The sequence below is a fragment of the Mus pahari genome, chromosome 4, assembly GCF_900095145.1.
Source record: "Mus pahari chromosome 4, PAHARI_EIJ_v1.1, whole genome shotgun sequence".
NCBI lineage: Eukaryota > Metazoa > Chordata > Mammalia > Rodentia > Muridae > Mus > Mus pahari.
Window position 1 is genome coordinate 76,213,465 of NC_034593.1, and position 16,921 is coordinate 76,230,385.

Here is a 16,921-nt window from a genome sequence, read left to right on the forward strand (position 1 = left end):
TTTTTTCTTATTTATGTCACATATACATTGATTATCACACAGCCTGATTATGTCAACAAGAATGTCTTCAGAGTGGTATAAGGACTGTGGGCAGGTGAGTCTAGTCAGCAAGCTGATCTCTAGACACTTGCCCCTGACCACACATTTTCTCCTGCCCTTCCCCTGGCTCTGGGCTCTTACTGGCCCAAGTGTAAGGTGCTTACTGGATCCTTAGTAGGCTCTTAGAACAGCCTTTTTAACAGCTTCTGACATTGTTGAAGGGAGTTAGTTTATTTAGTGAATGTGAACCTCCTGGTGTTTCCTCAGAAGGTTCCTAAGCACAAGCATATAGTGAACTCAAGTTATTCCATTCCAATAAAAGTTTACTTGGTCATTCTAAATCACATAAAGAGGAAGCCGGGGACCACACAGTGCAAAGGACTTTTAGTCAGATGAGTGCTTTATTACGTTTCTGTTAATACAGACTAGGGACCATCTAAAGCAAAAAGGATTATTTTTGCTCATAGTTCTGATACAAGGTTGAGTGCCTGTATCTGTTGATGAATTGGCTTGCTGACAGAATCCTAATGGTACATCAGACTTTATCACTTGGTGAGACATAAGGAATATGAGGGAGACCAAGCTGGCTTTTTTAGATACCCACTCTCAAAGTAATCCAGTAAATTATCTATGAGGGAAGAGTCCTAATGACCTAAAGGTCCCTTGGTAGCTCTTATAATACCTCATAGAGGTTGCATATCAGCATGAACTTCAGTGGGAACAAGCCCTGTTCACACAGTAGCCACAGATTGCGCCAGTCCAACCACAGACCTAACTAATGAATGAACTGCTTTCGCCACCGAGACCAGTGTTCCTGATAGCAAAGCTAACTGCAGCCCCACATGACTCTGGGCAGCACTAACCACCCCCATTCTTTTTTTAAGCTTCATATGTTTTCTATGTGGCTTTTCCCAGACGTTTGCTGTCCTGTTATAGAGCACACTGGTTTGGTGAGTTCTTGACATCTCTGGAAGTACATGAGTGAAGCCGATGGAGGGAAGAGGAGCTGGGACATCAGTGGCAGCCCAGGGCTTGCTGGGCTTGCTGGGCTTGCTGGGCTTGCCCTCTGCAGACTGAGGAGAATCTGGGAGCCAAGGAATTGAGCAGTGAGCTGCCAGGGTGTGGAGGAAAGAAGCAGAACAGGATGCCAAGAACAGGAAGAACCCAAGAGGCCCCAGAGAAGGGCTGTTCTCAGGGCTGTGTGTTAAGAGTCTGGGTGCATCCAGAGGGAAAGCAAGGTGCCCAGCAGCCAGTGAGGGTGTGGTATTTCAGAGAAAAGCGTCTCTAGTGGGTAGGATTTAATCCCAATGACATGTCCTCATAGATGGCCAATAAGTAACAATTAAATGTAGATTTATTTACTTGCAAAAGATACTAAGCCAGTCAGGGTAAGCAACTGCAGGGTCAGTTGAGATGTTTCCCATTAGGGGCAAAATGAAAGTGGCAGGAGAAGGGGGCCAAGTACCCCAGGAAGGTGGAGAAGGTGATGGGTGCAGGGTATGCAGGAGTGATTAGATGCAGTGGGAAAGGAGGAGAGTCTCCAGAAAGCACTGCCTCTCAACTGATGTTCTTAGGAAAGAGCTAAGGGCATGCCTGAGAAGGAAACCGTGGAGAAGAGTTGTTAGGGGTAGGGTACCAGGTGGGGCCCAGAAAATAAGAGAACAAAGGATCAGTGAACAGCCCAGGCCCCTGGATACTCCAGCCCCTGCATCTTTTCCCAGAGGCCTTTTGAGTCCTGCTGTAGCCGAAGAGAAGGGGAATATGGTGGCTAGGATAGTGTAGGATTGAGAAGGGCAACTACTCCGTGGGGGAATAGTGTCAGTATCTGCTGCCGGGATCCAGGCTGGAGGTGTAACCCTAAGAGCTGGAGGGGAATGTATGAGCTGGATGACTTGAAGATCCCATTCTCCTCTTTCCTGGGTACCCTGCCCTCAGAACGACGGGAGGGATACGGGAGCTTAACCTTGAGATGTCAGGTTTTTCTTTCATGGAGACACATTCACTGTCCAGAATCCCAAGATTATCTGACAGCAGCAAATTAGTAGGCTGTGCTGCTGCTACCACTGAGCCCGAATTCTAATGGTTTGTTTATTTAACTGATGAGGGGTGTCTCTCAGGATCAGTGTGACAGGTACTGATCTTTGTCATGGGCTCACAAGTTTAGCCCTGGCATAGCTGCAATTTGCAGTTAGCTTTCCATATCTAGGGTTCAACCAACTGCAGATTGAAAATAATCTTTGAAAAATTAACATCAGTTATGAACATGTGCAGACTCTTTTTTAAATCAGTATTTCCTAAACAACACAATGTAGCAAATGTTTACATATCATCCATACCATATTAGGTAGACAATCAAGAAATTATTTCAAACATAGAGAAGGGTGTGCATATGTACTAGATGAAGATTATGTAGCTGTGTACAAAGGCTATGAGTATCTACAGACCCATGGGATAGTGTGTTATGGCTACCAGACCCTCAGATACCAAGGTGCCAGCCATGTGTGTAATGTTTCGGTTGTCTAAGTTTGTGAGAAGTCCTGAGACACAGGAATTATTGGCCTATTGAGTATCACGCATTGTGATAACAAAAATGTGACTGAGAAATCTCATCTGCCATTCAGTTCAGTCAAGAAATCTGTTTGAAGAAATTTATAACTAAACAAATCAGTTTAGGTCATGTGATGAATTCTATAAGGCAAAGTACATTCTTAGGTGATCTTGTATTCTTTCTATGTCCCTCTCTACCCTTCATAGTATCATGGTATGAATTTTTGTGCATGCTCCAAATTCATATATTGTGATCGTTGGCAATAGTCTTGGGTGTTGGTAATTGAGTCATGAATGTGGAACCTAAGAAATAAGATTAATACTTTTATACAAGAGTCTTGGACAAACTGGCTTACCCTTTAATTCATCTGAGGACACATCATGAAGGTTTCAGGAACAAGGAGGCAGGGACTCACTAAATTCAGGCTCTGTTGTACCTTACCTCCAATTTCTAGCCTTGAGAACTGTGAAGAATAATGTTTCTGTGTAGAAACCGCTCACCTATGGTATTCTGTTTCAGCAGTTCAAATGAACCTCATGCTTATAATGGGTTCTCTACATGGTCTATATTATAAGATAAATGGTGATTGTATTTTATGGATTGTAGAATATCCAAGCAGCCTACATTGTGAAACCAACTCATTCTTGTTGCCAATGAAGATGGGAGGTTAGAAAAGACTATTCTTTACTTTGCTGCCTTCTGCCTCTCTGCCTTCTAGACTTTGATCAGGACAGTTCATAAACCTTTTGAGTACAAATTTAGTAACCCTAGATAATCTCCAAACCTCATTTCCACTTGGAATTACCTTTTATCCATATTTTGGAATAAATAGTAGTTTAAGGGTGATAGACTTGCTTAGCCTGAGCAAACCCTAATAAGGTATTTGAATTAGAGCACAGTGAGCTTGAACATTATTGGTTTGAGTTTGTAGCAGTTGGCACTGGGGATAAGCTATAGTTCCCTGCTTACTACCTAAAAGTCTCTGAAGAGCTGAATAGTGAATGCAGCATCCAAGATGTCCAGTCTACAGAAGGTGTTTTCAAGTTGTATTAAGTGTTTCCGAATGCTGGCACACGCCTTTAATCCCAGCACTTGGGAGGCAGAGGCAGGCGGATTTCTGAGTTCGAGGCCAGCCTGGTCTACAGAGTGACTTCCAGGACGGCCAGGGCTATACAGAGAAACCCTGTCTCGAAAAACAAAACAAAACAACAACAACAACAAAAAAAGTGTTTCCGAGTCCTTTTATACTGACACACTTCTGCGCTCTTTATAAAGGGTTTCTATTTTTAGTCCCCCAATGACTTCAGATAGCTATTTCATCATCCTAGTTACTGTGTCGATGTAGAAGTAGCTAGATCATGTATTTGTAAAGATGTGCTGCTCTATGACTCTTCTCAGCTGTCTGACTGCATGCCTCTCTTCTTTGAGTGTGAGTCAGGACACCTGTAGTGGTGTTTCCCCCCAACTTCCTATGTCATATCACCTTGCATAGTCACATAATAACACAAGTGAAGATATTGTGAGTCTCTAGGCCCATCCATATCCAGAAAGCCATGATGAGTCTGCTGACCCATAAGGACAATGCATCTAGAAGGCCTGTGAGGGACAGGTGAATGTCTGCTGGACAGCGTTCCCTTATGGAAAGCTATGTACAATGAAAAGGAATTTGTTTGCATAAAAACATTCAGGAAAGTGGTTTTGTTGGCTGTTTTATTTGAAGTAATTTTTGGGCTGATCTTTTAGTCAAAAATATTTAATTACTGGATTTTATTTTCCTCTTTTTCTTTGTGGTTCATGAATTTTGCAGTCACCTCCTTCTTTGAACTAATTGCACTGAGCACTTGTTTATTGCTGGAACTGCTGCCAAACAGCTGTTATTGTTGGGTAGCAAAACAAAGAAGTTTTAAAATCACACCAGTCTAAAAACTCATTATCCTAAAATAAAAAAATAATAAGGTCCTGTTAGCCTATTATTTTTGTCCTTGGGCGTGGCTGATTATTTAAGCATACAGGAGTGAGAGTGTAGACTCTGGAGGCCACTGACACCTCAGTGATGTAAGATGTTGGCTTTTTCTTTTCGGGGGCTGCTAGTCCTGTCACACCCTCTGCACTCGCCGAGCTCCTCGACCTGCTGGACAGGAAAGCGATTTCTTCAGCAGCAGCTAAGCAGGTATGTGCACGTCCCAGAGGCTCCTATTGCTCCCTAGTCCCAGTTCCCATTTCCTGTAAGACCCAAATGGCATCACTAAGTGCATTTCATGGCCCAAGTGTTACGTGCCCATGAGTTTGAATGCTGGAGGACTTTGTCCGGCAAAGGTAGAGAGCCAGCAATTGCTGCATGGGGATTCAGCATGGGGATTTTGCTTCTGGTTTTAGCTTATTGAGAAAACTACTGTCTGGCTTTGCCCTGAGTGTCCACCCTAAATGTTGCTGGCCATGCAGCTTCCCTGTGTCCTGACCAGGCAGCCACAGATTGGCCCCAAGTCCTGCTGCTCCTCTCCTGCCTGTCTTCACAGCCAGCTCCAAGGCTACCTTTCTGGCTAGGTTTCTGTCGAAGACCTGTCCTTGAATAGCTGATCCCTGGTCAGAGATGACAGATTTTACATGCACATCTAGGTGTGGGGATACAGGAAAAGGAGTGTCATAGACATTGGCTACCTCCCTAACCATCCCCACTAACAAGGCTAGGTGGGTGAGAGAGTCCTAGAATTCAGAAACGACAGGTGAGTACCCAGGAAGATAAAGAACACCTAGCGGCTGCCTCATATCAACTTCAGAGACTGCACAGCTGTCAGTGCTTCAGCCAAAATCCTAATGTTATTTTAATGGTGCCTTTTGCATTTAATATTTATACACTCTGACAGCAGTGGCAGGTTACAAAGTGAGGCTTTGGGGAAGCGGCTGCTTTTGGTTAATTATGAGATACCACTGAGCGTACTCCAAGCTCTCTACTGTGAAGCTGGAGATGGGACGGGTGTAGTTCTGTGAGCTGCCTCCGGTGAGGCTGTCAACTCCAGGGACCCAGCATTTAGGAAGGGCTTTGGCTTGCATAGCTGTCAGAGGATTACAAATGTTTATGACAGTGCTCGGCACCTGTGGAAAGAGTAGATGGCTCGAGGGCAGAAAAAGTACGTATACATGTAAAAGCAGATGAATCGTGGCATTTGAAATGAAAGAAGCAAAAGCCTTCCCCTTGTCCTTCCTACCCACCCTGCCCCACACACAAAAAAAATAACCCGACTGCACCAAACAAGATAGTTCCAGTGGAGGAAAACAGAAAGGCTGGAAGGTGCTGACAGCCGGCTCCAGCTGCACGTTTGATTTTATCAACTTCCAGCATGTCTAACGGAGCAGGGTGAATCCTGGCTCCTGTGCGGCCATGGAATGAAAGTAAGAGGCTGATCTGCGAAGTGTTGAGTATGCACTGCTGGGGCCTAAGGACCAGGACCTCGGGAGTTTGTCTTGTGTTTTCTATGCTTAGCTTTCTGTTTGTAAGAAAATGATTGCTTTTTCTGAGCAGAAATAATGAGTACTGTGTTTATTGATTATAAAGGATTTGATAGCCATTCATGGTGATACAAGCCTGTAATGCCAGTACTCAGACTAAGGCAGAGAGTCCAAATCAGCCTGAACTACAGTTCATAGTCAGGCTGGGCTAAAAAGATCCTGTTTGCAGCTGACAAACAGACAAAAACCTTCAGCAATACATTAAATATAGGTCCTCAAATACTACCCTGAAAATCATTGTCATTGCTATTGAACGGACATCATTCTGGGACTCTACTCATGTTTATGTTCAAGGGATGAGTGAAGGAGGGAGGTAGGGCCAGAGGCAGCCAGACATAAACTCAGAGAGATGGAGACTTCAAGAAAGAAGAGGCAGTGCTGTAGCTTAACTGTCATTACATGTAGAGTTGGTGATTTTTCTACTACCAAGTATTTTTCAATATGCTAATTGACCATTTTTCAAAACAATCTAATCATTTGCATGTCTATGGTATCAATGGTAATGGCCCATTTCTCATGGTGGTTTTCTCTGTGTGTCTTTTCTGAGATGGTCTTCTGTGTAGCTCAGGATGTCAACAGATTGGTTATCCTGCTGTCTCAGCCTTAGGGAGCTGGGATTCACAGCTGTATGCCACCCACATGGCTTTTTGATTTTTGTATTTTTTCCTGTAATTGGATGTCACAACATTGGGTACATACTGATTTATATTTTTTTGATGAAATGATCCCTTAATGATTATGTTATGACCTTTCCTGTCCCATCTTAGGATTCTGTTTAATTTGTTTGCTTGAAATACCATGTTCTATCCTTTTGTTTTCAGTGTCTGCATGATCTTCATCTGTGAAGTGAGTTTCATGTTATCAGCATTTTGTTGGGCCTTAGGGTTTTTTTTTTTATTTTTTTATTTTTATTTATTCAGCCAATCTGTGTTGTTTGTTTGTTTGTTTGTTTTTCAAGGCAGGGTTTCTCCGTGTACCCTTGGCTGTCCTGGAACTCAAGCTGTAAATCTGGCTGTCCTCGAACTCACAGAGATCTGCCTGCCTCTGCTTCCTAAGTGTTACTCTACGTGCCACCACCTGGCTCAGTCCGTATAATTTGATTGGAGAATTTAGCTCACTTGTATTCAGTGTTACTGAATGTATGGACTATAGATTTATGCCTTCCATTCTCCTGATTTTCTTGCAAATGAATATTCTTTATTTTTCATCTTCTTCATCTTTATGTGTTTTCGTTATATTGATAGTTTGATTCTTCCGTATTTCCTGTCTTTTCTAGCTACTCAGCTAATGACAGCATATGATGGTGCCTGTCTTTCACTTCTTGACACCTAGTTTCCTCAAGCATCTCTCCTAGGATTTGTTGGTTTTCCCTCATCCTTCGGGGCCTTTATCTGTCCTTCACTCTGAAGGACAGCTGTGTTAACTAAGCATAGTAATCTTATTTGGAGTTTTCTGTTTTAAGGACTGGGCATTTTCCATTATGCTTCCTCCTGGTCTATAAAGCTTCTAGTGAGGAATTGGCTGTAGTTCTAACAGGGCTGCTTTTAACTCAGTACATTCTTGGTCCTGAATGCTTGACAGCTTGATTATCATACTGTGGTGGAGATAATTTCTGATTATATCTGCTTAGGACTATGGCCTCCTGTACATGGCTTCCTGTGGCCTCCTGCTGCTGCTTCTCTTGGTGTGCTCCCAGCCTTTGCTTCCCTCCTCAGATCTGCCAATCACACAGACTGTTTATGTTTTCAGGGATTACTTGATATTGGATAACCACTCAGGGGCTCATTCCTGCAGACAGCTAATCCTCCTCTCAGCAGTCTTTAATTGCTCGTGGCTTCTGTCTAGGGTGGGCACCTGTACGATTTCCGCCTTCCACGATAGCATGTTTTGGTGTTGTAACTGTTAAGGTCTTGTTCCTGCAGCCATACGCTGGAGTTTTATGGGTGACATTCCCCTGTCATTTCTAGGAGATCCAGTTTCACAACCCTTTTTGGTCTTCTGGCAGTGTTCCCTAAGCCCTGGGTGTGGGGGAGTGTTGTAGATGTGTCAATAGGGGCTGAACATCCCCAAATTAGTTGTGCTTTAATCTTGATCAGCTGTGGTTTTCTGTAGTGGTTTCTGTCTGCTCCAGAGAGACGCTTCTTTGATGAGGATTGAAAGCTGTGTTTATCTGTAGGAATATGTATTTAGAATACAGTTAGGAATTATACCGGCTTAGTTAAGTGCTATCAGTGGGTTCTCCTATGTGATTTCTCACTGTATACCATACTATCCTCACTCTTACAGGATCCTCCTGCCTCTGCCTCCACAGTGCTAGCTTTATAGGCATCACCACCACACATGATTTTTATTACAGTCATGCTCCTGAATGTAAGGTAATAGCTCACTAGATAGAGATGGGTTTCTCTAATTACTAATTAGGTTAAATGTCTTTTTGCATCTTATTTTTATAACTTTTAAATAAAAAGAAAGATGTGTTATAATTAATTTTAATGTATTAACAGAGGAGTCCAACAATACCTTAGGTTTTAGAAAGTTTGTGGCAGAAAAAAGAATACTCCTGTTGATGATTGTCACTGCTCTGACAGTGCAGGAAGAGACCAGGAGGTGCATGGCTGACTGCTGCTAATAAAGGTGTGCAGAGCTTCATCCTGTCCCGAGAATGTACTGAGTCCCACAGACTCCCTCCTCTGTGTTATACTTTGTTATTAATCCCTTCTCTACCTGCCTCTTGCTGACATTGTTGCCAATTAGTTCTGTCCTTTTCCCCTGTCACTGCCTTGTCCTCCTGGGTGTCCCAGCAGGGCCTTTGAGGCTTATGGCTTTAGTCCTTCAGCACCCTAGAGCCAGGGCGGTAAGAAGTGTCCACCATGAAGCAGTCCTATTTTTCAGAAGTAGAAACCTGAAGATTGTGTGCTGTGGTGCACAGCCTCCTGGACACTGTAGACAAAAGCACCCTGCGGTCCTCTTCCAGGAGCCAAGCATGTGTATAGAAGTGGCATGTGTCAGTCCTGTCACCTCTCCTCGTAAGGACACGGCCAACTGGGACACATCAGACTCCAGAGCCATCATCAGCTTCACAGCTCACCCGAGTTTAGTCCTCAGTGTCCCAGTCTACGTCCCCACTGCTGGCCAGGCAGCTTGGGGGAAATGATGCCGGGTGTGTGGCATCCTTATGACTGTCTAGATGGAAGTGGGTAGTCCCATGCTCCTGAGCATTGCCCACTTAAGTCTTCAGTGGGACTAGGCAGTGGGGGTCTGAAAGAATGAAAGCCACATTTAACACAGTCCTAGTGCCATTTAAACCACCTTCCTCTGTGTCCTCTGGAGTGAGTCTTAGAGAAAACACCAGGAGCTTTAGAAATGTAGGAATGTTAATGCACTGATACTGTGTCACATGACTGAAGTCTCTCTAGGTGCTTTCATTCTCTGCACACCTCATCCTGCCCTGCTCCATAAGGGGCTATGGTGAGTTTGTCTTCCTACAGGAACAGCCTCTTGAATAGTTAGTTGCCCAAAAGGGCTTCTCTGTAGGAACATGGCTTCTTCCCTGACATTTCCCTTGAACAGGCTAGCTTGTTCTTCCCTATCCTGACTCAAAAGCCCAGGGTGAGCAACAACAGGTGAGGGAGGGGCCTGTGTGTTATCTTGTCAGGGACACAGGCTATCACTGCCCCATTTGTGGTTCCTGGCTTGTGTCTGAGTCACTATGCTCCACATCGCTGAATGATGGGACTGTACTGCCAGCCCCCTCCAGAACCACAGCCTCGACATTTACAAGCGCCTGTGCTAGAGAGCCCTACTTTCCATCCAGGTGATGTGGGCCCAGCATCCACCAGTATTTATTTGACCTTAGGCCCCAGGCAAGGAAAGACTCCTTTGTCTGTTCAGAAGTGGTTCCCTGGGCCAGGAGTGATGCAGTGACCCCAGGATGGTTGTGAGGAGCCGGGAGGAGTGTCTCTCTATGTTTGCTAAACAGCTCTGCTTCTCTTACCTGGAAGTGGCTGTCCTGTGACAAGGCCCTGTGGGTGATGACCCCGGCAGTTCTGAGTTGAGCTTGGGGGTTGTCTTTTCTGATTTTGGATGTCTGAACTAGGAATTTTTAAGGGGTTTGTGCGGATGGCCCTGAAGGATGGGGTCAACTTCACCAGGTTATGATAAATAGAACTGATAAACATTAGCTTTTTTATTAATATAAGCAAGTACTTCTGTAGTAGGAAGGGTTGGACACACATATATCTGTTGTCCTCTACCATAGGTTTTGAGGCAAGGACCCCACAGAATCTGTAGCTTTCTAGCCTGACCACCTGGCCAGCAACCTGAAAGGATCCTCCTGTCCCCAACTGCCCAGTGATGGGACCAACTCAGGTCCCCATAATTGCAGAACAAGCTCTGTACTCCTGTGGTCTTAGCTATGCAAAATAAAGCAGGGGTAGGGCAGCAGCCTCTCAGACTTGCCTGTGAGCAGCTCAGGATAGCCCACACTGAAAGCCTCTCTCGGCTGTCATTGACAGGTAGTTATTTGAGTCAGATTGGGCTCAGCTTTCCCAATGGGGCACAAGGAAGAGAGGCCAGAGCCTGTGAGCTGTGTATTTGGTTTTGGTTGTTTTCTATTTCATATCTTCATTATGGGGTTACTTCGCTGCCTCCCTCAGCCCTGCTTCTTATTCTTAACAGGCTGCTCTGGGCTGTACGTGCATGGCTCCCTCCTGCTGCTTGTGTGGCCTATCCTTTATAAAACGTCACTTGCATTAATTAGTTCAGTGGACTCAAGCTAGATCCATCACCAGCCCTCTGTGAGGAGGACAGGTTGCCTGGCTTGAGTCAGCAATCAGAGACACACCTGGCAACCTGAGTCCTAGTCCTCTACATGAGAGGAGCCAGGTAACCCCGGGAGGAGGTGTTCCCAGTCCTCGGGGAAGGTTATGGGGGCTTCTCCCTGGGCCAGCCCATGCATCTGGGTGCTAGTTGGGCCTGCAGCTCCCTTCCCTGTCCTCCACATCACCACAGAGGCACAAGGAGGTGGCAGAAGCATCAGGCCTTCACACTCCTCTCTCCCTTTCTTCTGCAGGTGTTTGAGGAGCTGTGGAAGGGGGAGGGGAAGACAGCAGCACAGATCGTGTCAGAACAGCAGCTGGAGCTGATGCAGGATCAAGAGGCCCTGGAAGAGCTCTGCCAGGCCACCATAGATGGACACCCCCAAGTGGTGACTATCTGCAATAGGAGCAAGTCCTTTGTGTGAAACAGGAGTGAGGGTCAGCTTGACATCTGTCCACAGTTTGTGCTGCAGCCACAGACCCTTCCCAGCCCTGTCAACCCTCCTTGTGCGTCGGTGGTTAGATGCCAGGGCGTTGACCGCCGACATGGAATGCGCGCTGCATGGTCCTGTGAGGACAGTTCTTTGCTAGTGCTGCTCTCCATGGAGTCAGCTTAAAGGGGTGTGGCCAAGTAGCCAAGCTCAAGTTTAACTTGAGGGTCTGTCGCTCTCCCAGAGTTGCCATTTACATTCTTTGTGGCCACCTCTCCTTCAGCTACGAGGAAGGAAAGGACCAGAAATGCTTCAGTTTTATGGCTTTTGATAGGAGGGAAAAAATGCAGAGAGGAAAATGATCTGTAAATTACAGAGAAAATCCTTTGACAGAAACGTGGCTGAAAACCAAGTCATTTTGTGTTCTTAGCATAGCACAAGATAGAAAAACCATGCCAAGTTGCAGGGCTCCCTTCCTCCCAACCCACCCCAGGCCTAATCATATTGTCTAGAGAGATATTTTTCAGTGGGGAAAAATTGCTAGTATCTCTTTGAGAACAGTGCACACCCACCCATCAGTGTACGGGGACACTGAGGCTCTGTGAAGAGCCCTTGATGAGGAAAATGAGCCCACAGCATCCCAGCAGTCCCCATCTTCCTGTCTCATCTGCCCTGACTGATAAGAGCACACTTGGTTTCAGAGTCGTCCTGCGGCACTCAAACCCACTCACTGCCAATCAGGGCACTTGCAGAGGGAGGCCAGCACCGGGTTATCTGATGGTGCTCAGCCCCTCCTGCCTGCCTTTACCACCCGCTGCTACCTGCTCAGCCCTCACTGAGTGAGCTGCCACCCTAACAGGTTTGTTTTCTGAGGAGCAGTTCTAGTTGGCAGGGAGCAAGGGTGTCTGCCAAATCGCACTGGAGAATTTAAGAGGTACCCCTGCCTGATTCAATGGGATGTTTGGAATCACAGAGATGGTCCCCTGTGACTGCTTCTTTGTGGCCCCAGAGGAGAGTGTTCTGGTTCCCACATACCAGTGTTGCCAGCTGTCAGTGTCACTTGTGACCCATCACTGTCCCCTTGCTCATTTTAATCAGAAGGCAGAGAAGCCAAATCCCCTTTGACAGGAACCTAGAAAGCTCTCAGAAGTTAATCCCCTCCTCTCTCCCCTCATTTTACAGCTTTCATGAAGGGAAGAAAGAACCTGAATTTAATTTGCAGTCAGTGGAAACCTTGAGGATTCTTGGTCAGAGTCTCTTCATTTTCACCTCCTAACTTCTGTCTTTACAGGTGATGGATGTGAAGAAAAGAAACCCCAAAGCTATAAATAAGCTGATTGGGTTGGTCCGGAAAGCCAGCCTCAGCCGAGCAGACCCGGCTCTGATAAAGGAAATACTGGAGAAGAAGCTGTCATTGTGAGACGTGTGGGGTTCCTCTGCCAGAGGGAGGACAGTGTGGCTCTGAGGAGAGGGACCTGTGAGGGCTGGCACTCATATGCTATACAAGTTGTATCTCTTAGTCCCTAGCCAAGCTACACTTCCTAGGAGGCCAGGAGGCAATAGTTTACACCTGTGTGTGTGTCCTCTGAGACCCCATGACCTGAGAGGCAGCCATCACGGAAGACCAGCAGCCAGAGTGTCAGCCTCACTGTCTGGAAATGGCCCCATGATGATGGCAGCAGTGACTAAAGAAATCGTAATTCTACACAGAATAAAGTTCATGTCTCCACCTCAGATGCCGTGGGTGCTTAGTAGAGCCAATCAGTGCTTCCCATCCTAAAGGCCGACAGACCAAGAGCACGGCAGCATGAGTGTAGTGTGTTCAGACCTAAGCACGGGCTGGTGAAGATGCAAGCAAAGGAACTGAACATGGTGTTCAGGCAGGGGAGGGCAGGAGGGTGCTGGCATTCACCTGCTGAGTGGAGGCATTGTCGCCTGCTCGGCTCCCAGTGAATTAAGGTGACACACAAGTTCTCAGATAAATTTAATGAATAAAATATATACTGAAATAGCACATAAAAGTTAACTTCCACTTAAGAGATTGTATAGTTTATACCCCTCCCACACACAATACTTAGGCAAAAAAAAAAAAAAAAAAAAACAATGGAGAGAAAAGCAGAAACATGAGGTGGTTTTACCTGGGAAGAGTGAGAGCATACTGTAATAAACCAGGATGTTGACCCTAACTGTCTGTGGTACAGCTGCCTCATCCTCAGTCCTAGGATGGCATGTCCCCTTGCTTCTTACATGTCTGGTACCTCACACCAACCACACTCTTGATGATTAGTTCTGAAAATGTTCAAACTGACAGAGGGGGAACTCTCAGAGGCCCTCATCTTAGACTCTCAGGCCTGTTAAGAACATTGCTGGGCAATGAAGAATGGGAGGAAAGTGGACACACCCGTCACCAGAAGATGGCTCCTAGCGTTGCTAAGCAACTTCACCCAGCCAAAAGCTGAGACTGTGGACATCAGTTCTGTGGTCTGTTTCAGACAAGCAGGAGGAGGTAACTTTAGGATGTCATCTCTCAGGAAGCCACAGACCATGTGTTGCCCTGATGAAACAGGCTATTCAAGTGTTTGACTAGCCTCCCTACAAGAGAGAAAGGCGGGACCTGCTGCTCTACAAGCCTGAACTCCAGTGGCCAGAGGTGCTCAGATCCTAATCTGACCAGGCCTTTATCTCAAAGAACAGTAAGGTTCAGTCTTATAACCTCCATTTTTTACCAAAAAATGGTTCATCTGGCTTGGTCATCAAGCCTGACAGAAAATACTTACAAAGCTAACATCCTGGGCTCACCCCAGTGGGTGGTGAAATGGGCAGCTCTGTGGAAGCCGTTTCCAAAACCTATCTTACCAGTTGGAAAACACATATGGGCTGAGTATTCCCAGAGGAGATGCCATCAGCACGTAGTCCCTCTGAGACCCCTTCCTCCCAGCTAGCACTGACAGCTGCCTCATTCTCCTGGTCATCTTGAAACCTTTAGGCAGGCTTTGAGCTCAGAACCACAGCTACTAGGGAATTGGCTAAACCCATGAACTGCATGACTAGATACATTGGAAAGGTGTGTTTATATAACATTTTAAAAGATGCACAAAGTATAGCTCTGCTGGTGCATGGACGCAGTGAAAGAGGACTCTCCGTCTTACATGAGCATGAGTGTGTTCTGGTTGGTTGGTTAGGGAAAGTCTCATTAGAATGTGTGAGTTGGCACCATAGCTGAAGCCACTGCCATCTGTCAATGGAATCCACACACCTGTAGCCAGATAGGGGACTTGGAAGCCATGGCTGGTAGCAAAAAGTGCTACAAACTGTTGATTTCTCAGTCTCCCAGAGCCAGCTCTACCTGCTCAGGACCAATCCATGTACACTGATGCTTCGTGACTGAGGTTCCTTGTGGAAACTAACACGGAGCCTAAGTTAATCTAACCCAAGGAGCAGAGAAGTGCTGCTAATTGCCAAGATTTTAAATTCTGGGTTATCTCCATCAAAAAGCCAGCCTTTTGCACCTACTAGGTTCATGAATGACATGAGTGGAACTTTTGTTCATTTCTCACAAGGCACAAAAACTATCAGTATTCTACAAGCTGAGTTCCATACCACCACCATCCCTTAACATAATTATTGGTAATCTGGAAACATACCATGAAAGGTTTGCACCTCAAGTTGACCATTTCAGTAGTATAGCCTATGACATGGCCTACAGTTTATATTGTATCTTTCAACTCGATCAGATTTAGTTATCAAGGACTCTAAAGAGGAAGAAAGGGAAAGCACTCCACCAAGAAGGCCATGTAATCTGCCCATTGCCAGAAGGAGTGTGGCTGTGGCCACAGTGGGCAGAGGTAGAAGGCATGTGCTTTAAGTCCTCTTTCACTGGCTCGGAGGCCATGGCTAGGCAGAAGTCTTTTAAACAAGATGATCAGCACTAGATCCTTCTGTAAAATGTCTGAAAGGGACAAAAGAGGTCTGGCTTTTGATGGTCCTTATCCTAGTAAAATGTCACTCGATATTGTGTGGCCTCAGTTCAGTGAAATTTATAATCTGGCCTGAGTACTTCTGTCATCTGTGCAGGTTCTGAAGTGACACAGCTCATTTAAACTCCATAAAAGAGCCATGAAATGAACACCAAGTACACAGGGACAGAATCCTATGGTCAGGTTTGTGTGGGCAACAGTGACCTGGGATAGCTCACACCTTCAAAGACAAGAACCCAGAACACAACTTCTTGTGACTAGTCCTAGCTAAGGGTAGTGAGAGCAAGAATCCACAGATCTACCCACTGTGCCTTCCTCTCTCTCCCCCATGGGCCTCGTCCCCAAAGAGCCTCATAGAGCATCTCTTGTGAAAGCCTTGTTTGTCTGGTCAGTGAGCTGCTGAGATAATCTGTCCTCCAAAACAAGTGCTGGACTAATAAATGCCTGGATGGAGAAGGGATTTGCTGAGGCAGAATGGTCCCAGAAGCCATTATGAATCCTCTAAGAGCTTCTTGTGAGGCATTAGGTTTATGATGGTCATCCTAAAAGAAGAAGAAGCCAACTCTGTTCTCTTAAAATGTCTCCTCCCTTGACAGACTTAATGGTGGACTACTCACTCTTGACAAGTTGTTCCAAGCTGAGACATGATGGGGAATTAGTGTCATATGATGCACATACTGGTGGCTGACTCTGAAAGGGGCTCAGATGGCTCCTTAATGGTTTAAAGCTGTTGTGGCCTCAGCTGCCTGAGGAGCCGCAGCCTCAGGAAATGCTAACTGCAGAGATGACTTGAGGGTTGCAGCAAACTGTACATTAGGCTGTCCTGGGCCAGTGACTTGAAGTGGCATGTGCAGTAATAGCTGTCCTACAAGAAAGCATTTCATAAAGATGGCAAGCTGGACAGCCATTCCTGCAAACACACAACTACTAATTAGCAGTTGAACTAGACTGCCCTTAAATGAAAATTGGAACACAGTCATATTTAACATCATGTCTGTGACATGCCCCACCATGCTGGCCAGACTTCCCTACTGAGAGCAACCTGGGATATACTGATCCAGAATGGGTAGCCACATCACAACTTAAGACCTCTGAATGGAACTGGAAGCAAACCCACATGACTACTACAGAGATGCAAATAACTGCTGGCCCTGAGTTATCACTGGCTGCCCAGACTAGAGCAGCCCAAACCTTCACAGATCAGTCTCTAGATTCTATTTACAGAAGGATGCTTTGCTGACAACACCCACCTCAGGATGTCTTAATTGGAAAATCATCAACAGCTACATCTAAGCTAAATAAAAAGTCACCTGCTAAGGACAGCTCATTGCTTGCAAGGACCTGCAAAGCACTGAATGTATACCCCTGCCATACAGCAGACTCCAGCTCTACTCTCAGCAGGTAACAGTAATTTCCACAACAACGCTGAACCAAATGGGGACCATGTCACATGGCTCTACCAGAGAAAGAAAGGGTTTGATAATAAAACCATCTTAATTAGTTGTTTCTTGCAACTGCACTTCCTATCTGGGAGACTGTATTTCATCCCATGAAATTGTGTCTTAGGCTGAAACTACACTGGATTTTCTTCATTAATTTTTT

The 16,921-nt window shown here is 45.7% G+C and overlaps 1 protein-coding gene across 1 annotated transcript in view; it reads left to right on the plus strand.

Moving 5' to 3' along the window:
• Gatb (glutamyl-tRNA amidotransferase subunit B) overlaps nucleotides 1–13,449 on the plus strand; it is a 72,547-nt gene extending 59,098 nt beyond the window's left edge. The window contains exons 11-13 of the mRNA XM_021196030.2: nucleotides 4,679–4,757; nucleotides 11,166–11,300; nucleotides 12,634–13,449. Of these exons, the coding sequence (XP_021051689.1) occupies nucleotides 4,679–4,757; nucleotides 11,166–11,300; nucleotides 12,634–12,762 (343 nt within the window). The 3' untranslated portion in view covers nucleotides 12,763–13,449. The remainder of the gene's footprint in view (nucleotides 1–4,678; nucleotides 4,758–11,165; nucleotides 11,301–12,633) is intronic.
• The last annotated feature ends 3,472 nt before the right edge of the window (nucleotides 13,450–16,921 follow it).